Raw genomic sequence first — 25,242 nt, 5'->3', positions numbered from 1 at the left:
CTTTTATTCTCTCCTCCCCCCACAGAACTACAGAAAAATACACACACACACCAGAACAAATACACAGATACTCACAGACACTAACACACTCGCAGCTTCCCCTCTCTGCTCCACGCTATTTCCTCCTCTCCTTGGCCCCACCCCCAAGCTCCTGACACCTCCTCCAGATTGGCTGCATTACCGATCAGCAGGCAATCAGGATGGAGGAAACTGCCCAGCCCCCTAGCAACAGCCTTGCTCTCTCCCTGCTCGGGAAAATCCCGCAGCCCCCCAAGCCGATCAGGTCACTATGTCCAGAGAGGTAATACCGGTATATACGTACACATACAGAGAGGTAATACCAGTATACACACACGCCCAGAGTGGTAATATCTGTATTCACATACATCTCTAGAGAGGTAAAATCTGGGGCGTGTACATTTTTAAAGCTCGCCCCCAAATTAGCTAAACATTAAAAGTCAATTTCCAGGTCACATGATCTTAAATTCAGATCACGACACTTTAAATACGGCAGTTTCCGTGAAATTCCGGCAAAGATCGGCGAAGATTTTGCATGCGGTCACCTTCGTGAAAATACTATATTTAAGGTAAATTTGCGGAAAAAAAATTCTCAAAACCATTTGAAGACATGCACACAATTAATTGCATTAAAAGAGTAAATAGACAAGTTAAAGTCAATTATGTTAACATTCCAATAGGTTAGAGCATGTTTAAATAGGTCATTAGATTGTTTTTTTTTGTATAAATCTCATATATAAAAGGAGAATAAATGATAGTACTACTGCCCACTGTACCCTTCTATCACATTGTGACATGTTCCTGAAGTACAATACATTTTAAAGCAGCAGTTCCCTTCTAGAAAAATAAAAAAGGTTTCTCCTTATAGTTTAACTTATCCTGTGAGTCCCCCAGGATCTCCTGACTTTTGCATTTACATTTATAAGAGATCTCCTCTAGCCCTTTCCAACACATTTTGTATTTTTTAAATCTGATACTCCATTTGAAACATTATAAACATTTGATATATTAAGTATCTGGGAGGTTAAAATGTAGCTCACACCAGTGCCGAGCGCAGTCGAAAGGTTACCACAGAAACTAAAGATGAAGAAAATCCTGATTTTTAACACTACAAAAACATTAAAAGCTCATGCTCAGGGACAAGATACTAACATTATGAGTTTAACTCACATAGGCATCTGTAAGGAATTCCTGCTTTAAACGCCCATCAACATCCAGTTATTTCTTCCTGTACTCAATATAAAGTTCTGTACTTAAAAAACATCTAATCAAAGTATCTGTTTACTTAGAAAAGTGTTGTACTAGAGATGCCAGATGGCACGATCCCTTGGTGCCCCAAACAGCATATAATATATAAGCACATGTATTAATAATTTAATGATGATGCTATAAATCTATCCATAGACCAATCTAGCAGATGAGGCAGAACCTTATATTTCCATAATGGAGATTAAACTTCTAAAATGTTACTGATTGTTATATTTTATGGTCCTCGAGAGTTTATTATGGAAAACACAGATTGTTAGAAGTCTTCTGGCACTGTATGAGCAGAAACTTCTGAATAGCAGACATCTTATGTTTAACAACACTAAGCAGCTCTGTCATATGCCAGGAGTGGCCAACTCCGGTCCTCAAAAGCCACCAACAGGTCAGGTTTTCAGGATATCCCTGTTTCAGCACAATGTGACTCAATGAGTGGCTCAGTCTTACGAATGCTTTATAAAGGGGCATAGTACTTCCCTTCCATCCATTGCCCGTTTAATGCAAGATAAGATCGGGTTTGCCTTTGCAGCTACTGCATGACTTTGGACACTATTGCTAAGCCTGCTGTCTACAAGCACTCCTAAATCCTTCTCCGTCAAGGATTCCCCTAATTTATCCCCATTTAATGTGTAAGTTGCCTGTTTATTCTTGCATCCCAAATGCCTAACCTTACATTTATCTGTATTAAACCTCATCTGCCGTTTACCTGCCCACGTTTCCAGTCTCTCCAAGTCCTTCTGGAGAGAAATTACATCCTGCTCTGATTCTATTACCTTACACAATTTAGTGTCATCAGCAAAGATGGAGACTTTGCTCTCTATGCCAACCTCAAGGTCATTAATAAACAAGTTAAAAAGCAGCTATAGCCAGGGCCAGCCTAAGGGCAAGGTAAGCAAGGCGGCTGTCTAAGGCCCCGCAATCGCTCCCCTCCCTTTGGCGTTGAGATACAACTTCCACCCGACCGGAAGGGGGTGCTGAAGGAGGGAGTGCAGGGCCCCCCTCCTCCAGTTTCCCACTCCCGTCAGGCTGATGTATCCCGGCACCGACAGTAGGATGGAGAAGAGGGAGAGGAGGAGGCGTGCCCAGGACTGGCACAGAGAGGCGTGCCTGTGTGTGTCTGTGCTCGTTTGAGAGAGGGGTCTTACCTTTTCCGGCCACCTCCAGTAGCGCCGCCAGGGTGACCGACAGCAAATGAGGCCACGACGCATTGCCATGGCAACATGACATAACATGCAGGGGAATAGATTGCGCACCGCTGAACTAGAGAATGCAGGAAAGCTCATGCATGCCTGAAAAAATGCAACATGGCTGCACAAACCACACAAAATATAGGAGTCAATTTCAAGAGTTCGTAGGCATGTCACACTGAACACAGGACATGTTTTCCATATAAACGCAAGACCGTTCAAGGGTCAATGTGGAAGTCCATCACAAGAAATTAGATGTTTCGGGTCCGTAATTTCACGCAATGAAATGTACAGAGACCAGTGCTAACCCTAATATAATCAGATCGCTACATTATGTGACGTCATATTGGGGACAACTGTTACACTGTCTCTCGGTAGGAAATTTCAGTTTATTTTTTCAAATCATAAGAGTAAGAACTGATTTCCTATGGAATAGCACCTACTACTAAATATGGCCCTGTGTGTAAGGTACTGTAAATATCTCCCCTTCCACAGACAAAGAATACTCACATCATCTCCCCCCTTCCCGACAATGGAGAGTGAATTGCACAACTCCAGTAATGTTCCTCTGAACGTCCCACTCTTTTGAGGCTAACTAAGGCCTATGACTATAAGGAGGTCTATTAAATAAGGGGGACTCATCCAGTCGCGTTCCATGCTACTGAGTCCGAAGCTGTGATACCTGCCAATGAAGTCCATGGCAGATATCGCTTATTCGGGCGCGATAGAGCAGATCACGCTTTGGTGACTCCCGGCCAGGGTGATAACAATCAGATTATTGTTTGATTGTTTTTTCTTATTGTGTATATATAGATATAAATAGTAAACAAGGAGTGGTAATTAACTACACACAAACCAAGAGTATCTGTCCCATCGGACTCAAAATGTTGGACGTTGCAACTGAGAGGAAGACAGGTGTATTATCTCTATGAAGGAGACAAATTTATGGTTGGGTAAAATAATGGAGGTTGTGGACATGATGAGTGAGGTTGGGGAAGGGTACTGAAAATATTGTTGCTTAATACCCCAAAAAGACAGCACCATCAATAAGAGTGGAGACACAATATTCTTATTTTACGCAGGTTTGTAAATCATTCTTTATGTTCTTTGTCTACTACATGAGATTGCAGATGCTGTTTAATAGCCGTGGAGGAGGCAGGACCTCCTCTTAAAAGACACTGCATTAAAATTCTCTTTAAATCAAGCTTTTTACCTTGGAGTTCTACATTTAGCACATCAGAAATGTTTCTACATGAAATATGTGGACATTTAGCTTTTTTAATGATTATATTGTTTTGGGAAGAATAACTGCATTCTTTAAAAAGGTTACTTTTCATTCACTGATTATAGCACACATGTTGCCAACTTGAAATGAATGTTGCTAGTAATAACACAGACATGCTTAGCTTTGAATATACCACTCCAGCCATGTTTTGTCACTGCTACCAATAACATTTATTAAAATACCAGAAGTGCTGGATTACTTGGACTGGACATGATTGCAAATAATGTTTTTAGTAAAAGGGGAAACAGACTTGAACAAGCATAAAGACCTGTGGAAATGTAGAAATACTTGTGTGTTCTATATAAAATGGGTCCATGTTAAAATGGATTAGAAGCAGAAGTTGCACTGTGTGCTCATTTGCATGTCACTAACCAGAATCCCTGGCTGCAGCGGAAGCACTGTAAGCTAGGAGATAATGGGGAAGGGCAGGGCTGCAGACCTGTCTGAGACATGTGACTGCTCACAAGGGGTATTTTTATTTGCTATAGAAGAGGTGCAAACACTGGTTAAAATCACTTACTCTTCATAAACTATATTCACTTAGCATTCTTTATTCTCAATGACATATATGCCATGTAATATTTAACAATCTCCAGGGTTGACCAATAACCTAAAGAGTGATATTACACATGGTAACATCCTCACTCTCTCTGTCTGTTTTTGTGTTTCATCATACAAAATACACAAATGGACATGTAGGCAACAGGCTAAGATATAAATTCACTTTCAAGTTGCAATTAGCATTAACTAGGAAACTCGAAATCTACCCTTGGTACATAGAGAGAGGAAAAAAGCACGACAACCAGAAGTCGCACCGTGACCTTGGAATTTGTCTTTGCCTTTACAAATAATATTCCTGGCTTTTTCATTGTTCTTTTTAATCAATCAGCCAATGTTACTTAACCAATGCGGTGCTGGCTCTCCTGGAGGAGAAGGGGTTAATTGACAAACATTAAGATGCATAAACTTCTAAATGAAGCCATACCTCAAACTGTTTTTTTTACACACTTTGCACAGATTAGTGTCGCAGTTGATTTGCCTGTGTAAGCAAATACATGTATTTAGTTTACTATAAGCCTGCTAACTCATGTGTTCTCAATAACAGTGTATGCTTAAAATGCAGACTGTTATAGCTGGAGTTTTACGAAATAGACTCCCCTATACTAACCACTTCAATGCCAGGGTGTCAGACTCCTTAATACGGCAGTAGTCAGATAGAATTTTCTGCAATAATCCTACGGGAAATAAGCCATTATTGAAATAAGAAGAAATCTGTTCAATTCTGGTATGTTTTAAAGTATTACAAAGCTATTAAAACCTAAAAACTGGAGCCAATTCATTTTGGTCATGATACCACGTAGAACTGAAGTATTAAATAAAAGCTAAACAATGCCAAATGGATTTGGCGGAGATCAAAAGCCAAATCTATTTCTCCTCTTTCATCTCCAGTGTTCCATTTCCTAGGAGTACGACCTTCGTGAAACATCTATTAAAGTTTCCTTTTGATCTTAACTTTCCTTTTTTTTTTTTTTTTTTTAAAGGAGCAATCTTAAAAAAAATAAAAAAATTCTTCAGTAGACAATCACACTATTGTGCTTTAAAGTCACAGCAGTTAATGAGTAAACAGGATTTGTTGATAAATGTGATAGAAGGCTGGTTAAATTGAACCATTATTTTAATGTCGGAAACAAGAATCAAAACGGGATCTTTCTTCAAGGACGCGTGGAAGAGGATCGGTATATCTAGTGGAAACGCAACTCATCCGTTGCATTTTTTTTGTTTCTTCGATTGAAATATTCATATTTATTTTGTAATATAAAGGCATCAATCTCTGGTCACAGCTGGAGGAGTACAGTACATGAAAATTTGGGGTATTCGTCCATCATTTTCACTTCTTAAGAATGCTGTATATCTAATACTTGAAACATCTCAACAAGTGAAGAGTGAAATATAAAGCTCATGTTTGGAATGCAACTAGTTAATCACCACATAACGGTTATACTGTACTTCAATGAGTCAACTTTTGTTTCTCTAATGACTGAAAATCATGTTGTGTTTTGGTAGATTGAGTTTATACTAATTCAGTCCTATAGTGTACTACATAAAGCATTTTTTTTGTTTAAAAGTTAGTTTGCTATAGTACATAGTAGATGAGGTTGAAAAAGACATGCGTCCATCAAGTGCAACCTATGCTTAATTTAGACGACTGATACTTTATCCTATATTTGTACTTCCAGGATATTGATCCAGAGGAAGGCAAACAGAAAACCCCAGTGAAATATCATCCAACGATATCTCATAAGGCGGGAAATAAATTCCTTCCTGACTCCAAGAATTGGCAATCAGATTACTCCCTGGATCAACATCCTTCTCATGTTTACTTATTTGGTATATCCCTGTATACCTTTCCTTTCTAGTACAAAGTCTTGGGATGCCATGAAAGGACTACTCTCTTCCATTCCATTCAAATGCTTTCTAAAGGCCTTCCCTAGTCTACTAGCACCAAAGGGGTTACATCAGTTTGACTGTTGTGTATAAAAAGTGTAATTAGTCAGTAACTGCAGGTACAGTTATTATGGAAAAACAAAAAGTATAGAGGTTAGATATAAGCATTTCACATATAGAGCTATAGTTATTTTCAGCTTCCTTCTGAACCCGTAAGTCTATACGTTTCACTTCCTAAATAGTGCAGACTATATCAAGTGAGAGAGAGAATGATGAACATCACATATTCCGTGTTCACTTTATTCCACTGAAACATTTTAGGGGCTATTTATCACAAGAAACTGGTGGAAAATACAGCATCAGATGTAATACATAAACTGAATCCCAATGAAATATCTGGTGCTTTCTCTGCACAGGTTCTGCCCGGGCAGACTGGTACATACTCTCATTCGATCCAAACAAATACAATTATAGGTGGTTTATACCAAGGCAAGTTTGGAGCAAAACTGAAGCACAGGGTCATTTTCATCTTGCGTCTCTTACCTCAACGCAGGAGAGGCCAACTCCAGTCCTCAAGGGCCACCAACAGGTCAGATTTTAAGGATATCCCTGCTTCAGCACAGGTGGCTCAATCAGTGGCTCAGTCGTTGACCTGTTGGAGACCCTTGAGGAGTGGAGTTGGTCACTCAATGTATCAAGCACTCTGCTGCAGTTTACCCCATGTGGGTGAGCATGCGATTTGGAGAGCATCAAAAAGGAGAAGTTACTTGATGCACAGAATATAAAGGAATGCATCACTTGTGCACCCCTTTTCCTCACTTCCCCCCTACAGCGTCAAAACATGCTACTGAGTTTAAGGTGCTGTTACCTTACTGTCTTCTAACAATCTGCATGAATCTTACATGTTTGCAACACCAATAAGGAGTATATTGTTCACTAGTAAGTGTAAATAGTGGGTATATGTAAATCTGATTTTGCCTAAAGTATCAAGATAGATACCGGGTGCTACCTATGTGCTGGATTGAAATGTATTTTCAAAATAGAGAGAGGATTGTGTTGAAAACCTATCTCTAGCAAGAAGCACATTAGTGGTGCACACCTAGGCTATTAAAACGTAACATTTATTTATGCCATAATTAATATAATGTTACACATGCAAAATAAATTTGTCATCAAAATATGTTATGTGTATTGTATTTATTAAAACTCAATATAGCAGGAGGGTGCTCTGAATAAACTCTGTGCTATTTACATACCCATCTAGGGTTATAATTGTCATGCGATATATTATATATAACAGTCCCACGACGATGTGCATTCTGTATCTTGCTGTAAGGTGATGCAAGTTTAGCTGATATAAAGTAACTCTCAGAGGAGTTTACTGTTGTCCTGGTATTGCAATTGGGTAAATTTATAATGGGTCAGTACCATAACATACCTAATGGTTTGCCATGAATATGTGGTATTGCAGTGGGTAAATGGGTCAGCAGCACAGCATACCTAATTACTCACCATAGTTTGCAGTAATATGTGAATACACAGATATTGCTATTGCTGATGTTAAACTGGTATTATTCTGTTGGTATCAGACAGCCTAACTGTATATAAAAGCCATGACTATCATAGCACAGTTCTAGCATCACTGTATAATTTCACTCTAATCTTCTTGGAATACAACGAATACCAGTGCTAGTAGGTAGAGGAAACAGTGTCCTGCATTGGGTGTAATACACAGAGCAATGAATGGTGAGAGGTAAGTGGATTAGGTTCGTGCTGCTGTGTGCACAAAACATATTTTGATGACAAATTTATTTTGCATGTGTAACATTATATTAATTATGGCATAAATAAATGTTACGTTTTAATAGCCTAGGTGTGCACCAATAATGTGCTTCTTGCTAGAGATAGGTTTTCAACACAATCCTCTCTCTATTTTGAAAATATAAATCTTACATGTCCCAATATAAAACATACAGGACACCTACAAGCTCATATTGAACCCCCAAAATAACCACAACATATATATAAGTGTCACAGTGGAGTGCTACTGAGCATGGCAATATATATTTAAAACCAGAGACAGAACATGAAACACCGACAGAGCTCAGTGCACATCCAGTGAAACTTATACACGGTACAGTGCCTAAATATATATGTATAGATATCTATTAAATAAAATGGTCTTTTAGTTTAACATTTTTGGCCAAAGTGTTGTAAACCCTTGAGCCACTACACGGCAGACCACATCTCAAGGGTACCCAACACTAATATAAATTCTTAATTGCCTGTGCATTACCAGGAAGAATGATTTATAATAAATCTGTCAAAATTAGTTGCATAGTTCTAAGTCTGATTGAAGCTCTTATTAACCTGTACATTACCAGATCTGTATTAGATTTGTCACAATCAAACTGCAAGCAAGCAAGTTCCCCTGAGAGTGGGAGATGCAATGGAGTGAGCTTTTAACCATTTAATGTGGGAGATGGTGAGCTTCAACTTGGTAGGAGGAGCCACCCTCCAATCAGCTAAGACCAGCTGAACAAGAATTGTAAAACATACAGGACACCTACAAGCTGTTTTTTATATGGGACACAACAAGCAATGCATCAAAACAAACATTCTCTGCTGTAGAATTGCATTAGTAGCGCGCCGGGATTCAAACCCTGATCCGGCATTTACTGCCATTGATTTGAATATCCTTCCTCGGCCTTTAGTAAGACGGCCCCAATGGATTCTCCTATTCTCAATGCTGTTTCCCTCTCTATAAATAATCTAATTTAGAGGACACCAAAATACACGCGAGGACTTTTCTGGGGACTGTGTATTGTGCGCCCTCACTGGCTTCTAATCTCACTGATAAGGAGGAGGGATCAGTCCTCCAGGATAAGGCTTTATGTAGTTGGATCTACGATTTTGCGTTTGGGAAGTGCAGCTGTGTTCACAATGACTTTATATTGTTGCAGAACATCTGACCCTTCACAAACATGTACTAATATGGTAATACTCGGTGCTATTTTCTGCCTGGGTATGTTCATTTACAGAGCTACGAATCCTACAATATATTATAGATGTTGCTTTTTTAAAGGATTTTTTCCCCCCCTCACTGGTTATTAATACCATGATAAATTAAGCGTGACAACGTCTTCAAAAGCATTATTTATAGGAACCTTCAACGTGTGTTATTTTTCTTTGTGATATGTGATATCTGATATGAATATTTTATGCCTCCAGATGTTTCATCATTATTGTTTAGTGCATCACTTTTGACCCATAGCAGCTTTGAATGCTAATAACAGACAACCTGATTCTCGTCACTAGCCTATTACACTGAATCCATGTTTCCAGCCAGGCTGCGTTTCAATTATTTTGATTCAGATTATTATTAGTTGCAATGTGTTGACTGTTAATATAATTAAGGGGTTTGTTTTAATATTGAAACATGCACCAGTTCACAGACTCCACCATTTCATTTAATTAAGTACAAACCGCAGAATCTGATCACTAAGTGCTTCTGCTTTTGTTCATTTAGTTGTTCAGTTTTGACAGGAAAGCTTTCTAAGTAATATGAAAAGATGGGGGCAGTACAATCAATTAAGACACTACGGAGAATGATTTCATTTTGTATCTGGCCTGGCTGCTTTGCAAAAGTTCTTACAAGTTTTTAAAGAAAGTTGCAACATTCATGGAATGCAAAAGCCGATTCATATATCTGGCAACGGGTTTCAGAAAATGTGCATGAAAATTGGTTCCTACAGTAGGTACTCGCTGAGTAATATTACCAGTTGGTCATTTCTGTCGAAGTTTCCTATATTCACATATTTTTCGCCATATCTAATGATAAAGATTTAATAATATACAATGCAATTGTTCAGTTAAATACACCATAAGATATAGGTTTGTATAAATGTCACTGCTAGACCTTCGTACTACTTGAAGACTAGAGTTGAGAACCAATGTCTTAAGACACCCCCCCCCCTAACATGTCAGGATTTCAGCATAAGTTTGCTTCAGTACAGGTGTCCCTGCTTCAGCACAGGTGGCTAAATCAGAGGCGCAGTCTTCGAGGACTTGGCAAATTATTTCACAAGGGAGCATTAAAAAAAAAAAAGTACAACAATTTTGCTTCTCTAATAGTCTGTCTTGGAAATGATGATGTGTAAATAGGGACTGGGTTGTATACCACAAAAGTGAAAAGTGAAGAGTATTGGTTTCACTCAAACTATGAGATTACCACAATTTACATTCCTACTTCCATGCTGTCTAATTAAACTACTGTGCATACTGGGGGTCAAGAATGGACAGTTTGGGTAAGAAATCCAGTAATTCCCAGTCTTATGCTCATATCACACATTTTAGTTGATGAATGGTAAATCATTTTTAATAACAGAAATCTGTTCTGAAATACCAAATTCACTTTTTTTTATATTATTGAATCCACTTTGGTACCCCAGCAAGGAACAACTATTCCGAATGTTTTGCTTAATGACGTAAGATAAATCGCTTGCACAATTAGGTGTCTTTGTTATTGCAAATCTGTTTCTCCACCCCAAAAAAACATTTTGTAGAACAGGTTTGTATTAATGGGAAATAATAACACAAGTTGCCCAGTTTGAAAGACGGAGGGTTTATGTGATGGGCTTCAGGTTTTTTTGATCCGGGTTGCTGACACTGCTGGCCCCGCAGTAAATGCAAAGAAAAATATTAGGTGATTGGACACCAGTTGCATTACACTTAAGCCTAATGGTATGTTAGAAAACAGAGACAGACACATCGCGTCATGCATTGTCCTCATAGCAGTTTCTGCATGGAGTGCATTTTAATACTTAGTCAAGAGAAGTATTATAATGGAAATATCTACGTTTGGTTGCCGATTACAAAAATGAATAAGTAGGCATCTTACAGGAGCAATTCATGCCGTTTAAATGTTATTGTTTAACTTTTAACACAGGATTGAAGCAGGGGGTCTTCGGAGCTGACCCCCATTAATTTGAGCTCCGGGAACCCCCTGCTTCCAGAGATTACTTACCTCCGTAGGGGGTGTCAGTAGCCGCTCTGGCTGAGCAAGATAGGTTTTATAGTTTTAAAGCTCCCCAGTTGCATGGGCCAATAGGAAACCAAACCGGATGACATCACGGCTTCCTATTGGGCCGCAGTGAGCGGGAGCTTTGAAACTACGCCATAATGGGAAATCTGCTAGCCGAGTGGTGTAGTGCGCCCCCTACAGAGGTAAGCATCTCCGGAAGCAGGGGGTATCCATTTCTGATATTAATGGGGTTCAGCTCGTGAGACCCCCTGCTTCAAACCAATGTAAAATAAAAAAACGGCCTAGCTTGGATTGCTGCTTTAAAATGGTAGCATGGGCAAACCAGTTAGGATGAGACTTGTTTAGCAGTCAGAAAATCAAAGTGTCTGTGATTTTTTAGGCCTGACAGCTGCCGCCATGGCGGAGGCAATGAAGCTCCAGAAGATGAAGCTGATGGCGATAAACGGTCTTCATGGAGGTGGAAGTCAAAATGGAACTGAATCAGAAAATGAAGAACTCAATTCAAATGCAGGTAAAGGATTTAATACAATCACCACATAAAGCAGCCAACATGGATTCCAACAATCAAGACAGATTATTAGATTTCTTAGTTTGGGCTTTCCGAAAGAATGACAGTTGTCACACTGGATATTATTGCTTTAAATTTGACTGGTTTGGAACCACAAACACAAAACACTGCATGTGTGTAAATGTGGCTATGCCCATCATTCATATTTCATTAACCTTTTTGTTATAGGAGGACCACGTCAGTAGCACACTCATTGATACTTTTTTTCTCCCTTTAGCATTTACTAAATGTTTTTTTATTTATCCCTCATAATATTCAGCACAACATTCATAGTGTTCAAAAAGTAGATCCTCAGCCACAATCTCTGTAACTCCCTCTGACGCTGCTCCACAGTCGGCTTCCCTAATATCGAGAGTTACATTTAAACGGACACGCTCTTACCGGAGCGATTGCCCTAAAATCCAGGCCAGGGAACAGCATGGAAATGGCTTTCTTCAGTGCCATGAATTCACCCTTACTATGTTTAATTCCTTTCTCTAAATGTACTAACGAATATTGGGGTGGTGTTTCCCAGTGCCCAATAACACCACATATAGAAACAGGTTTGGATATATTGTGGTGTATTGTTCCATGGACTTTGTCTGGAAGAGGAAACCAATAAGAACTATGTGGCGTTTTCGTTGTGATGCCAGTTTTTGTTTACAACAGCAGTGTACAGAATATGGTGTTTTCCTTTACAGAAGGCCATTGCTGTGATAATTTAGTATGCAAAGAAGTTACCAGCTGGGCCTCATTTCACATTGAGTCATCCTGAAGTTGTGTACAGAATATTGTATTTTCAAACGCAATACCATATGGTGTGAACAAAAAAAAAAAACAATCCTTTTTAGTGCCTAATTCATGACTGCTGTTTTATTCAGAAGCTTGTATTAATGTATAATATAAGTTACATTAAGCCAAACCTTTTCTTCTCTGTTCCTAGCATCAGTCAGTCAATTTAGATCGATTCAGTGGCTTTAAAGCCTGCAGATCACATGGTGTCCCCATGCATTATATAGCGAGTGTTATGAGCCAGAGAACTAAAATAAGGTGGATAGATGCAAGATAAAAAAAAACCCCCGATGTATTTCCCTAAAAATGTAAATACTAACATCTAATACAAATACTAAAGAATTAGTAAATGCTGACATGTGATACACATAGGGGGTGTATGTGATACACACAGGGGGGTGTATGTGATACACACAGGGGGGTGTGTGTGATACACAGAGGGGGTGTAGTATGTGATACACAGGGTGTGTGTGTGATACACAGAGGGGGGTGTGTGTTATACACACGGTGTATGTGACACACACAGGGTGTATGTGACACACACAGGGTGTATGTGATACACACAGGGTGTATGTGATACACACAGGGGTGTGTGTGTGATACACAGAGGGGGTGTAGTATGTGATACACAGAGGGGGTGTAGTATGTGATACACAGAGGGGGTGTAGTATGTGATACACAGAGGGGGTGTAGTATGTGATACACACAGAGGGGGTGTAGTATGTGATACACAAAGAGGGTGTATGTGATACACAGAGGGTGTATGTGATACACACAGGGGGTGTATGTGATACACACAGGGGGTGTATGTGATACACACAGGGGGGTTTATGTGATACACACGGGGTATGTGATACACACAGGGGGGTGTATGTGATACACACAGGGGGGTGTATGTGATACACCCGGGGGGTATGTGACACACACGGGGTGTATGTGACAAACAAAGGGGGGTGTATGTGATATACACAGGGTGTATGTGATACACACAGTGGGTGTATGTGATACACAAAGGGGGTGTATGTGATACACACAGAGGGTGTATCTATGGGATGAACATGCGTAGGAAAGTTTATTGCGAAGCGCTGCACAATTTCCTGGTTGAATCTGTATGAAATGTAAGGAAACAGATCAGATTATTGGTGTGATTACAACACCTTTTTTTTGGGTGGCCAGTAACAGGTGAAAAATCACACATGCTAAAGCGTCATTTGGTACATGCTAGTATAGAATAGGATGTATAACTCCCGACCTCCTTCTATTAGACACTTCCCACATTGCAAACAGACACACATAGATATTAGAGCAAAGTGTGCCAATAAGGGCCTTATCCTTTATTGTCCAAAGATACAGTTTGCTCTTTCAGGCAAAAATCCCCATTCGGTTTTGGACTATGCAGAATGAACCTCTGAGACAGGGGTTCTAAACTCCAGTACTCAAGAACCCAGGACAGGGCAGGTTTTAAAGCTGCAGTTAAAGCGTGTGTTTAAAAATAAAAAATAAAATCAGTTCTGTACTATGAGAAAATATTTGTAGCATTTAAAAATAAAAATACATTTCCGAAGATTATAATGTAACAAGCATGTTTTTGTTTCTATAGCAACCATTAACAAAGTCACATCCCCTTTCTCTTCTGAAACAGGCTCTGGCACACCCCTGTTTGAGCCCTGCCTGGTCTTTAACAGTGAACCAATTGTATCTAGTGACTGCCTGGTCACATGATCTTCCCCACAAAATTTTGCATCTTTGGTCCTCTTCTGCTGCACTGACGGCCATTTAGTAAACCCCCCGAGCCGAATCTTCGCCGATCGATCACAGAAGAACGGATCGATCGGCAATTTAGCTAATTACTTGTCAGTGTGTGGATTATATTGCTGAACATATTTTTTAATAACGACAGCTTTAACTGCTGCTATAAGGCTATCCCTGCTTCTGCACAGGTGATGCAGTCTTCGACTGAGCCTCTGATTGAGCTACCTGCGCTGAAGCAGGGATATCCTTAACACCTGACCTGTTGGGGGGGGTCTTGAGGACTGGAGTCGGGAACCCGTGCCCTAAGTTTTGCAAGACGAACATGGCAGTCTCCGTGCCAGTCGTGTCTCAAACATTGCATTGACACACCACATCCCTGTCTTTTGGATTCTCTCCGACGGCCGGTGCCTGTCGTGCGGCACAAAGACTGCTATTTACAATAAAACATTCAAATGCATTATATTGATGGCAAGGGTAACGGTTTGAAAATAATCACCAGTTGTGTCACTTGCCAAACCATGGGCAAGTAAATTGCACAACTTGTTAAAACACCTCGTTCTCATACCCAGCTACAAATGTGAAACAAAACAAAGCACGGTATTTTCTCCTGTCGCGGAGTACTAGTGCCTAGCGTTTGCCATAACATTGAGGACATATACTGTGTATGGCTGTTTTACGGATCTCTGTTTGCTTGAGCACGATTATGCTTTTCCTATTCAATTTCAGCAGCGAATAACTGCTTAGTATTGCGCTGTGGCTGTGCTTTAAATCTCTCCTTTTGTACGTGCTGGGGTAATTTACCTTAGAGTTAAGCATGTCTATTATAGGGTATTTATTTAAAGGCAATAATAAGAAAACAAGCTTAATAACTCAGTGCATAACAACACTGACATTTGCTTCAGGGCAGTGCTTGATTTGACCTATTACGTTAACATCTGAATGGCTCCCACGAGCTGCATGCACTAAACAGAGCTCAGAATGGTTCGTTTTTACAACATGCTGGGAAACAAAAGAAATGAGAGAAGTAAGGGACAACAGAATATTGAATACAAACCTGCAGTATCTTTGATTCAGGGTTGTGTTTAATAGCTCAGATAATGGCTGGAACATGATTCTGCATCTAGATTTCAGCATGAATAACAACCTATTCGTGTTTCATTTAGCTCTGAATGAGAAATTCTGTGTTTTATTGTTTTAGGAAATTAGTCTGTGTACTATGGCTCTCGGAGCTTTGTAATTCATCACCAAAGGTTACGGCTTCGGAGAGTTTGTGGGAATTAAATGCCGGAATGATTATAATTGTAGCTGTCAAACCAGAACTATACAACAGCATTCATTTCATAACTTAATACAGTAACCGAGCTCACGGATGCATCTTAACTTGCAAGAAAAAGTGGGTCCTGTTATAATGACAGTACTTTGTTAACAAAGACATATACAATAGCTGGCATTGCTGTTATTAATACAGATATCTCCACTTCAAGGAATTGGGCACCAGTTAAGGATCAATACATTTGAATCGAGGGAATAGAGGTTCTGTAAAAAAAATACGTTGATTAAGAAGGGCTTTCTGTGATAGAGCCGTGTCAATGCAGAGAAAGTGCCTTTGACGCAATGCTCTGTTGTTTGGAGCATAGAGACGTCATTATTTTGTTGTGACCCGCACTCAAATATACCTGCGCCAGGCACTGCTTATGTGTTAATCTTGCTTGGGTTATTTTCGGGGATGTCTGCGTCCGCCTGCGACGATATGAAGGATTCATGGCGGACGTGCGAGGAGTCGGGGCGGAGTTATATTTGCATATTGACGCAGGTCTCTGTATTAAGGAATGTGCCACTCGTGTTACTTTACTGAACAATTTTGTGGATTGTTTTTCTCTGTCACCTTAAAGGTGGCATTATTCCTATTTTTTTTTAGTGCATAATTCTAATGCGCCAAAATCTAAAACAGTAAAAATATACGTAATAAATATGCCTGGTTTCAGACACAAAATAAATACATTTTTTAACGCAGCTGCATCAGCGCACACGATACATAGAGCCCATAGAATGTAATATATCTCATAATATGTGCACCATGTAACTCCCCCCAACTCTTCCTACTGCCTCTCCCCAAGGTGCAAGCTGGGGCACATGGGGCAAAAATGGAACAAAATGCTTTGATAGTTGGGGGCAGGGTGAAAATGCACGGGTTTTGCGACAAAATTGCATTGATTCATAGATCCCAAAGAAAGGATAGAATGCAGAAATATATATGTGATGATGTGAGACACCAACAGTGTAGCTTTAATTTATAGAGTAAATAGATTGAGATCTTCCTAGGGTAAGTATAAATAAATTACTGAAGTTGTTAACATTTTAGGAATAAATGCTTTGCAACTGATTGCTTTTTAGAGTAAACTCTTTTAGTTCAGACTGTAAATTATTTGGCCTTTCTGTTTAGATCATTACAATTAAGTTATCTGAAATGGGTTAATTTGCATTTTTATGTCTAAACTCAATCAACTGAAGGTATTTGTACCAGCTCTTCAAATCTGCCCATTAGTAAAATTTCTCCAATACAATTGGACAGATTACTAGCAATGACACTGGCAGGAAGTTATTTGCATAGTTTGTGGATGCAAATGATGGGAGTTGGTTGATACGTTGTAGATATAGTCAATCAATGTTGCAGCAGCCTGTACATTTTAAACTGGAGGAGATAATTGATAAGGCTGCTAGAAACATTTTTATGTGATTGTTTTTCTTGAAGATGATAGAGAATTGGGTTTTGGAATGCAAAAACAAGTAAATATATATATATAAAATGAGGCATAAGAAACGGGAATGTACGAAGCCCAGTAAACTTTTGTCATAGTCACAGCTTTGGAAATCCCGAGTTAGTGCATGAACAGAAAATGCCAAATGAGCGTTGAGGCTGAGAATGAAGCAACACAACCAGATGCAGAACGGGGCGTAGGCGGCTGCTTAGGATCCCACACCTGGAGAGGCCCTGCGGGGTATGGTAACTTCACTCCTCTGCTCAGATCAGGCACCACCTCCTCCTGCGCACACACCAGAGCCGGCATATGGGCCCGTGGCACCACCTCCTCCTGCACACACACCAGAGCTGGCATAAAGGCTCGTGGCACCACCTCCTGCACACACACCAGAGCCGGCATAAAGGCTTGTGGCACCACCGCCTCCTGCACACACACCAGAGCCGGCATAAAGGCTCGTGGCACCACCGCCTCCTGCACACACACCAGAGCCGGCATAAAGGCTCGTGGCACCACCTCCTCCTGCACACACACCAGAGCCGGCATAAAGGCTCGTGGCACCACCTCCTCCTGCACACACACCAGAGCCGGCATAAAGGCTCGTGGCACCACCTCCTCCTGCACACACACCAGAGCCGGCATAAAGGCTCGTGGCACCACCTCTTGCACACACCCCAGATCCGGCATATAGGCCCGTGGCACAACCTCCTGCACACACACCAGATCTGGCATATGGGCCTGTGACACCACCACCTCCTGCACACACACCACAGCCGGCATATGGGCCTGTGACACCACCACCTCCTGCACACACACCAGAGCCGGCATATGGGCCTGTGACACCACCACCTCCTGCACACACACCAGAGCCGGCATATGGGCCTGTGGCACAACTTCCTCCTGCACACACACCAGAGCCAATGGCAGCACCCCTAGACCGCCCTCATCAGATCAGGCAGAAGAGTGGGCCTATGGCAGCACATCAAGCCCCAAATATCCCACCCATTGGTAGACCGCTACAGTAGCCAGCACACCCACACTGATTGGGTGGTGCCGCACACAGCCTCCTCCTGTTCTGAGTCATGATCATGTACAGTAGGTACCCGAAGCATAGCTGGAAGAATGTAGGACCGCCCAAGGACAGGCAGGGTTATACCTGCAGTTACAGGGTTAAGAAGGAGAGTTGTGTTTCTGTCCATGTGTCTGTGACCATCAGTGTGACTGTGACCATCAGTGTGACTGTGACCATCAGGGTGACTGTGTACATCAGTGTGACTGTGTACATCAGTGTGACCGTCAGGGTGACTGTGTATATCAGTGTGACCGTATGTCAGGGTGACCATAAGGGTGATTGTATTTCAGGGTGACCATGTATATCAGGGTGACCGTCAGTGTGACCGTCAGGGTGACTGTATAGCAGGGTGACTGTGCATAGCAGGGTGACTGTGCATAGCAGGGTGATTGTATGTCAGTGTGACTGTGCATAGCAGGGTGACTGTGCATAGCAGGGTGACTGTGCATAGCAGGGTGACTGTGCATAGCAGGGTGACTGTGCATGTCAGGGTGACTGTATGTCAGGGTGACTGTATGTCAGGGTGACTGTATGTCAGGGTGACTGTGCATATCAGGGTGACTGTGTATGTCAGGGTGACTGTGCATGTCAGGGTGACTGTATTATATCAGGGTGACTGCGCATATCAGGGTGACTGTGCATATCAGGGTGACTGTGCATGTCAGGGTGACTGTGCATGTCAGGGTGACTGTTGTATATCAGGGTGACTGTATGTCAGGGTGACTGTGCATATCAGGGTAACTGTGCATAGCAGGGTGACTGTGTATATCAGGGTGACTGTGCATGTCAGGGTGACAGTATTATATCAGGGTGACTGCGCATATCAGGGTGACTGTATTATATCAGGGTGACTGCGCATATCAGGGTGACTGTGCATATCAGGGTGACTGTGCATGTCAGGGTGACTGTGCATATCAGGGTGGCTGTGCATGTCAGGGTGACTGTGCATGTCAGGGTGACTGTGCATGTCAGGGTGACTGTGCATGTCAGGGTGACTGTTGTATACAAGGGTAACTGTGTGTCAGGGTGACTGTGTATATCAGTGTGACTGTGTATATCAGTGTGACTGTATGTCAGGGTGACTGTGTATATCAGTGTGACTGTGTATATCAGGGTGACTGTATATCAGGGTGACTGTATATCAGTGTGACTGTGTATATCAGGGTGACTGTGTATCAGTGTGACTGTGTGTATCAGTGTGACTGTATGTCAGGGTGACTGTATATCAGTGTGACTGTGTATATCAGGGTGACTGTGTATATCAGGGTGACTGTATGTCAGGGTGACTGTGTATTTCAGGGTGACTGTATATCAGGGTGACTGTATATCAGTGTGACTATGTATATCAGGGTGACTGTGTATATCAGGGTGACTGTATGTCAGGGTGACTGTGTATATCAGGGTGACTGTATATCAGGGTGACTGTGCATGTCAGGGTGACTGTGTATATCAGTGTGACTGTATGTCAGGGTGACTGTGTATATCAGGGTGACTGTGTATATCAGGGTGACTGTATGTCAGTGTGACTGTGTATATCAGGGTGACTGTGTATATCAGTGTGACTGTGTATATCAGGGTGACTGTGTATATCAGTGTGGTTGTGTATCAGTGTGACTGTGTATATCAGGGTGACTGTGTATATCAGTGTGACTGTATATCAGGGTGACTGTATATCAGGGTGACTGTGTATATCAGGGTGGTTGTGTATCAGTGTGACTGTGTATATCAGGGTGACTGTGTATCAGTGTGACTGTGTATATCAGGGTGACTGTATATCAGTGTGACTGTGTATATCAGTGTGACTGTGTATATCAGGGTGACTGTGTATATCAGGGTGACTGTATGTCAGGGTGACTGTATGTCAGGGTGACTGTATATCAGGGTGACTGTGCATGTCAGGGTGACTGTGTATATCAGTGTGACTGTATGTCAGGGTGACTGTATGTCAGGGTGACGGTATATCAGTGTGACTGTGTATATCAGGGTGACTGTATATCAGGGTGACGGTATATCAGTGTGACTGTGTATATCAGGGTGGTTGTGTATCAGTGTTTGCCCTTTTAATTTGTTGCCCAGGGTCCTGCGAAACCTCGAGTCGTCTCTGCATAGAAGACATTGGAGATCACTTGGAACTTGTACAGAAGGGATGTTTAACCATTTCAGGGTTAATAATCACTATCGTCTGTCGGAGATTAATTAATTAGAGTCAGTCTTGAAAACAAACTCTTTTACGCCATTGTAAAAATCCTTAGGCTCTTCTTGCACCAGATTTCATTTAACAAGCCCGGCTGAAAGCAGTGTTTATTTCTTTGGTGCATTGCCTATTTTTAACTTCTATGTTTTAAAAGGTTATTTACTTTGTATAAGTAAACCACATAAGTAGCAGGAAACCAAAGTACACAGGTCAAAATTTTTTTTGAAGCTACAGTACATGGAGATAAAGCCAATTTAAATTCTACATTTGTATTCATCTTTGTCTCTCCCATCCACAAAAAAACCCTCTTATTTCTTGGTTTGCACATTTTAGTACAAGTCTATTTGATAGTTTTAAGTGATCATGCTGTTACAATAAGCAAGGATTTCAAACATTTAGACACTTACATTTGTGTTGTTTACCTGTTTATACCCAGACACTGTGGTTTTGTGCTGTTGCTGAGGCATTGTGCCGGAAGCCTTATTAGGAGCTCGGAGTGCTAACCATTGTCTGAAGTCTATGCCAGTACTTCTGCATGGGTAGTTGGCAGGAAACCTACTCTCAGAAACCGAGTGTCACACCATGAAGATTTGCACCTGGTCTCTGCTTGTGCACAGATTAGTAGCTGTAACTTCACAGCTGATCGTTGCTCTGCCAACTATTGTATCGTTCTGCAGTCAGGCTGCTATACTGTAGCATCTTCAGAAAACATTACATCTAAGGCCGCGCTTATAGTGCTGGCGACGGGCAGGCTACAGTCGCGGGAAAAATCAAATAGAGATGACTTCCAGCGATCGCGACCAAACTGTTGCTCCATCGCGTCACGCTTACTATGCGGCAATGCATTTGTTTTGCAACGACGTCGCTGTCGCCTGCAATATATACAGACGGCGAAGCGACCGTTGGCATCACACATCGCCGTCGCGATAGTTGTAATTTGTTGTTTGGAGATGGCGCTGGCTGCAAGGCCAGTGACGTCAGCAAAGGGGAAGGCAGACGGGCGGAGAAGCTCCATGATTGGATTATAGCCAGTCACATGTGGAGACCGTCTCTTCAAAAATCAAATACCATGGACTACCAGATTTTTGGTAGCGCTGTTGCTCCGTCGGGTTCACTATAAGCGCTGGCTTATAAGCGCTGTCGCCGGCACTATAAGTGCAGCCTAATGACGCAACGGTGCACCTCTTATACATTTCATAGGTGGGCACCAGATTGCATAGGGCGCACCAGTTAGTACGGGACTGTATTCCACTGAAACCCAAAGCAAATATTGTGGGGGGCTATGGATCCCAACAGGAAACTCTGTGGCCCTTACTTATCATGCTGTGAAACGGTTTCTCCTTTTTGGAGAAGATTTTAGTCTCATTCATTTGAATGGGGCTGATCTCTCGTCCCGCGCTGGGACGCAGATTCACAGCACCTACACCGTGATTATGAATAGTACTGGAGTGCTTTTTTCCTTCCACATTTCCTTATCTAACCCTGTTCTTTGTGTTCATATTATTATTTGCAGCAAGTAAACTGCAAATATCCCGATTCGGAGTATTGATATGAAAATAAAAACACAGATCCATATCCACCTCACTTTGGCAGCTGCTTTAAAGATTGATAACCTCTCATACAGGGGACGATTCATTAAACTGTAATAATGACTATTGCGCAGTGTCGCATGGAAACTCCCATTGAACAGAAAACACTGAAGGGTTCATTCACATATCATGTTGCTTACACAGGATCGGCAAGCTCTTTAAATATCATACAGGATTAAATAAATGCAAAATCAAAAAGATGTCATGTACAGTACCAAGGCATTTACCATAGTATATGCTCATGCAAACCTCTGTACATGGATTAAAGCATTTGTTCCCTTCTGTAGAATTTTCGAGTTGCCACGCATGATTGGGTAAATGCTTTCTTGCTTTCCCCTGTGAGATATCAAACAGTGCTAAGTATTTCCTTAGGAAGTCCAAATGCAAAACTGCATGTAAACTCCGTTGTTGACTAATTTCCAGTTCAGAAGATTCTCAAAGACAGCAGAAAGTGCCTTGTGGCATTTGAACAAATCAGCAAATGGGGGCTTTGTAAATTGTGTTTTATTTTGTTTCCCATTGCCATACCTGGCTTGATGTTTCCCCACGAACGCAAACATCTTTCACAGTCTGTTTAAAAAAACCACAAATACATCACTCAGAGGAATATTTAAGGAGCCATCAGGAGGGAAAAAACTCATTGGTTTAATGGAATGCTGTCACAGAAAATCAGCATCACAAACGCCACTGAGGCAGAATTGATACTTTTGCACTGACATGTTAAAAGAAAATCCTATGCATTATTTAGAAACCCAGAAATCTGTCAGCTGTATGATTGCGGAGTTAGCAGAAGCAGGAGGATGCTGCTGAGGTTGAAAAGAAACGCGTAGGCACAGATCCATATTGTAACCTTTCATGTTTTACACCCACCATGAATACCCAGCTATTACACGTCAGCATTTTTTTTTTTTTTTTTTGCTTTTCTCAAGTACTTCAGATGTCAAAAGAGGTAGATCTTTTATTCTGGGGAAACTAAGAGACCTAGGCTGTTATTTTGTTGTTAAAGTAAAAATAACAAGACCAAAGAATGGGATATTATTTCTCATCTGAGATAAGTCACCTGAGCCGAAAACCAGTATTTGTCCTTTAGGCAAGTTTCTTTTAACTTTACAAATATATCATATTATATTTCAGAAGACACAGCTCATGGAAAGAGAAATTTCTTATACAGTATGTCTGTGCCGAGGCCAGTCTGAAGCAATAGTGAACATTTTGAAAATGAATGTAGAAATATGTCTTTTTTGTTTGTTGATTACACTGCATTCAAATGAAACATTGAAGGATAATGCAAACTGTAGGATATTATGACAATATATATATATATTGTATCAATCAATTTTAAGGTACTACTTGTTTCTTGTTATTTATTGTTCCCCCAATACTATAGTTAAGAAAAGCTTATTATTTTACTTAAACAGTGGGCGAAGTTTCTGAATCCATAATCCTAAGTGGGTTCTAGAACCACAATAAGTAACAGTTTCTGAGTTCTGGGCCCAAAAAATAACATGGAAAGTGCTATCTTCAACACGGAACATGGAATTATCCAACAAGGCCGTGAAGATTAACAATCAGGTTGAATTGAATCAGTGAGTAGATAGGACTTCTGACATTGGAGATAAAACATGAGAGAAAAGATATCAGAATAAAGGTAACCATATAAATAAAGGTAAAACATACTGGTAGCCATAGAGGAAGGTAAAGGTAGCCATATAAAGGTAGCCATAGAGGATGGATAAGGTAGCCATATAAAGGTAGCCATAGAGGAAGGTAAAGGTAGCCATATAAAGGTAGCCATAGAGGAAGGTAAAGGTAGCCATATAAAAGGTAGCCATAGAGGAAGGTTAAGGTAGCCATATAAAGGTAGCCAGAGAGGAAGGTAAAGGTAGCCATATAAAGGTAGCCATAGAGGAAGGTAAAGGTAGCCATATAAAAGGTAGCCATAGAGGAAGGTTAAGGTAGCCATATAAAGGAAGCCATAGAGGAAGGTAAAGGTAGCCATATAAAGGAAGCCATAGAGGAAGGTAAAGGTAGCCATATAAAGGTAGCCATAGAGGAAGGTAAACGTAGCCATATAAAGGTAGCCATAGAAGGTAAAGTTAGCCATATAAAGGAAGCCATAGAAGAAGGTAAAGGTAGCCACATAAAGGAAGCCATAGAAGGTAAAGGTAGCCATATAAAGGTAGCCATAGAGATGCCTGAGTTCGGGATTCAGGGCCCAAATGTTTTGCCTATCCGTAGCTCAACCAGTTTTTTCTTTACAAAGTAAAGTACTACACGATACATTAAGAATCAGTTATTCATTTGAATAAATACTTTACAAAGATTTTCAAAAGTTACAAATGCGATAAGTGACAATTAAACGGAAGAACATTATTAAATATCATTTAAATAAAAAAATAAAATATCTGTGACTAAGAGACCTGTAAACTAATAACTATTCTATTAATGTGAAAATATTAGGCAAGGCAAAATAATAAATAAATGCAATGTCATCTAAAATTGTTGATTTATTGATGAATTCATTAGTTACAAGAGATTAGTAATAAAAGTTATTAAAAAGTATATTCTGGATCACTTGCTTCTGAGTTTATATATTTGAAATACAGGTTCCGAAATGTATAAAAGGTTCCAAAAAAAGCCATTAGATAGGTGAGCGAGGTGCTCCGTTGCAGTTATCTTTGAGAAAGTGACACTTTGTTTCGATATAGGATATTTGCACATACAAAGAATACTGCTGGGGGTCTGTTCTTTCTTTTAAGGATTGGCAGTTATCTTGCTACTTATAAAAAAATATGCATTTGGCACATAGCTCATAATGTAATGGAAGCTGATTAGATAACATTTTTGCATCTGGACTGGATGACAGCCTGCTCCACATACAGCTGCCAGCAGGATTTCGAGACTGCCACAGCGAGAACTTCCAGTCCTTTTGGGAGCTTAACATCATGTGGTTTTTTTTGCAATATAAACTCCTTCACTGCCGGGGAGACCTGCAATGTATTGCAAAGCAAGTTAAGAACTGCACCTTTACGGTGAAGGAAGTCTGATGGCACTGGAATGTCACCGAACCGCCGGCATTTGCGGTCATGTAATCACGCAAGGAACAACCACACGAGCGGCTGACGGATACGGAAGTGTGGGGAGCTCCGTGTAGTTTGAGCGGACCGCTCCCATTGGAGTGGTTCGCCCCATCATGCCCAAGAAAACGAGGCCGTGCTGAGCAGACATAACGCCCATTATGCCCAACGCGAGGAAGTTTTAACTCACTTTGAAACACAATTTGTATCACATTATT

General features: G+C 40.9%; 1 protein-coding gene across 10 annotated transcripts in view; it reads left to right on the top strand.

Moving 5' to 3' along the window:
- DACH2 (dachshund family transcription factor 2) overlaps window positions 1-25,242 on the top strand; it is a 395,863-nt gene that overhangs the window by 241,410 nt on the left and 129,211 nt on the right. For 8 of the 10 annotated variants that reach the window (XM_075572851.1, XM_075572850.1, XM_075572846.1 and 5 more), the window contains exon 3: window positions 11,622-11,753. The exons of the other annotated variants lie outside the window; for them this stretch is intronic. In XM_075572851.1, the coding sequence (XP_075428966.1) occupies window positions 11,622-11,753 (132 nt within the window). The remainder of the gene's footprint in view (window positions 1-11,621; window positions 11,754-25,242) is intronic. 10 annotated transcript variants of the gene reach the window in all.

This window comes from Ascaphus truei, chromosome 16 (genome assembly GCF_040206685.1).
Source record: "Ascaphus truei isolate aAscTru1 chromosome 16, aAscTru1.hap1, whole genome shotgun sequence".
Classification (NCBI taxonomy): Eukaryota; Metazoa; Chordata; class Amphibia; order Anura; family Ascaphidae; genus Ascaphus; species Ascaphus truei.
This window is presented reverse-complemented; position numbering and strand designations above follow the sequence as displayed.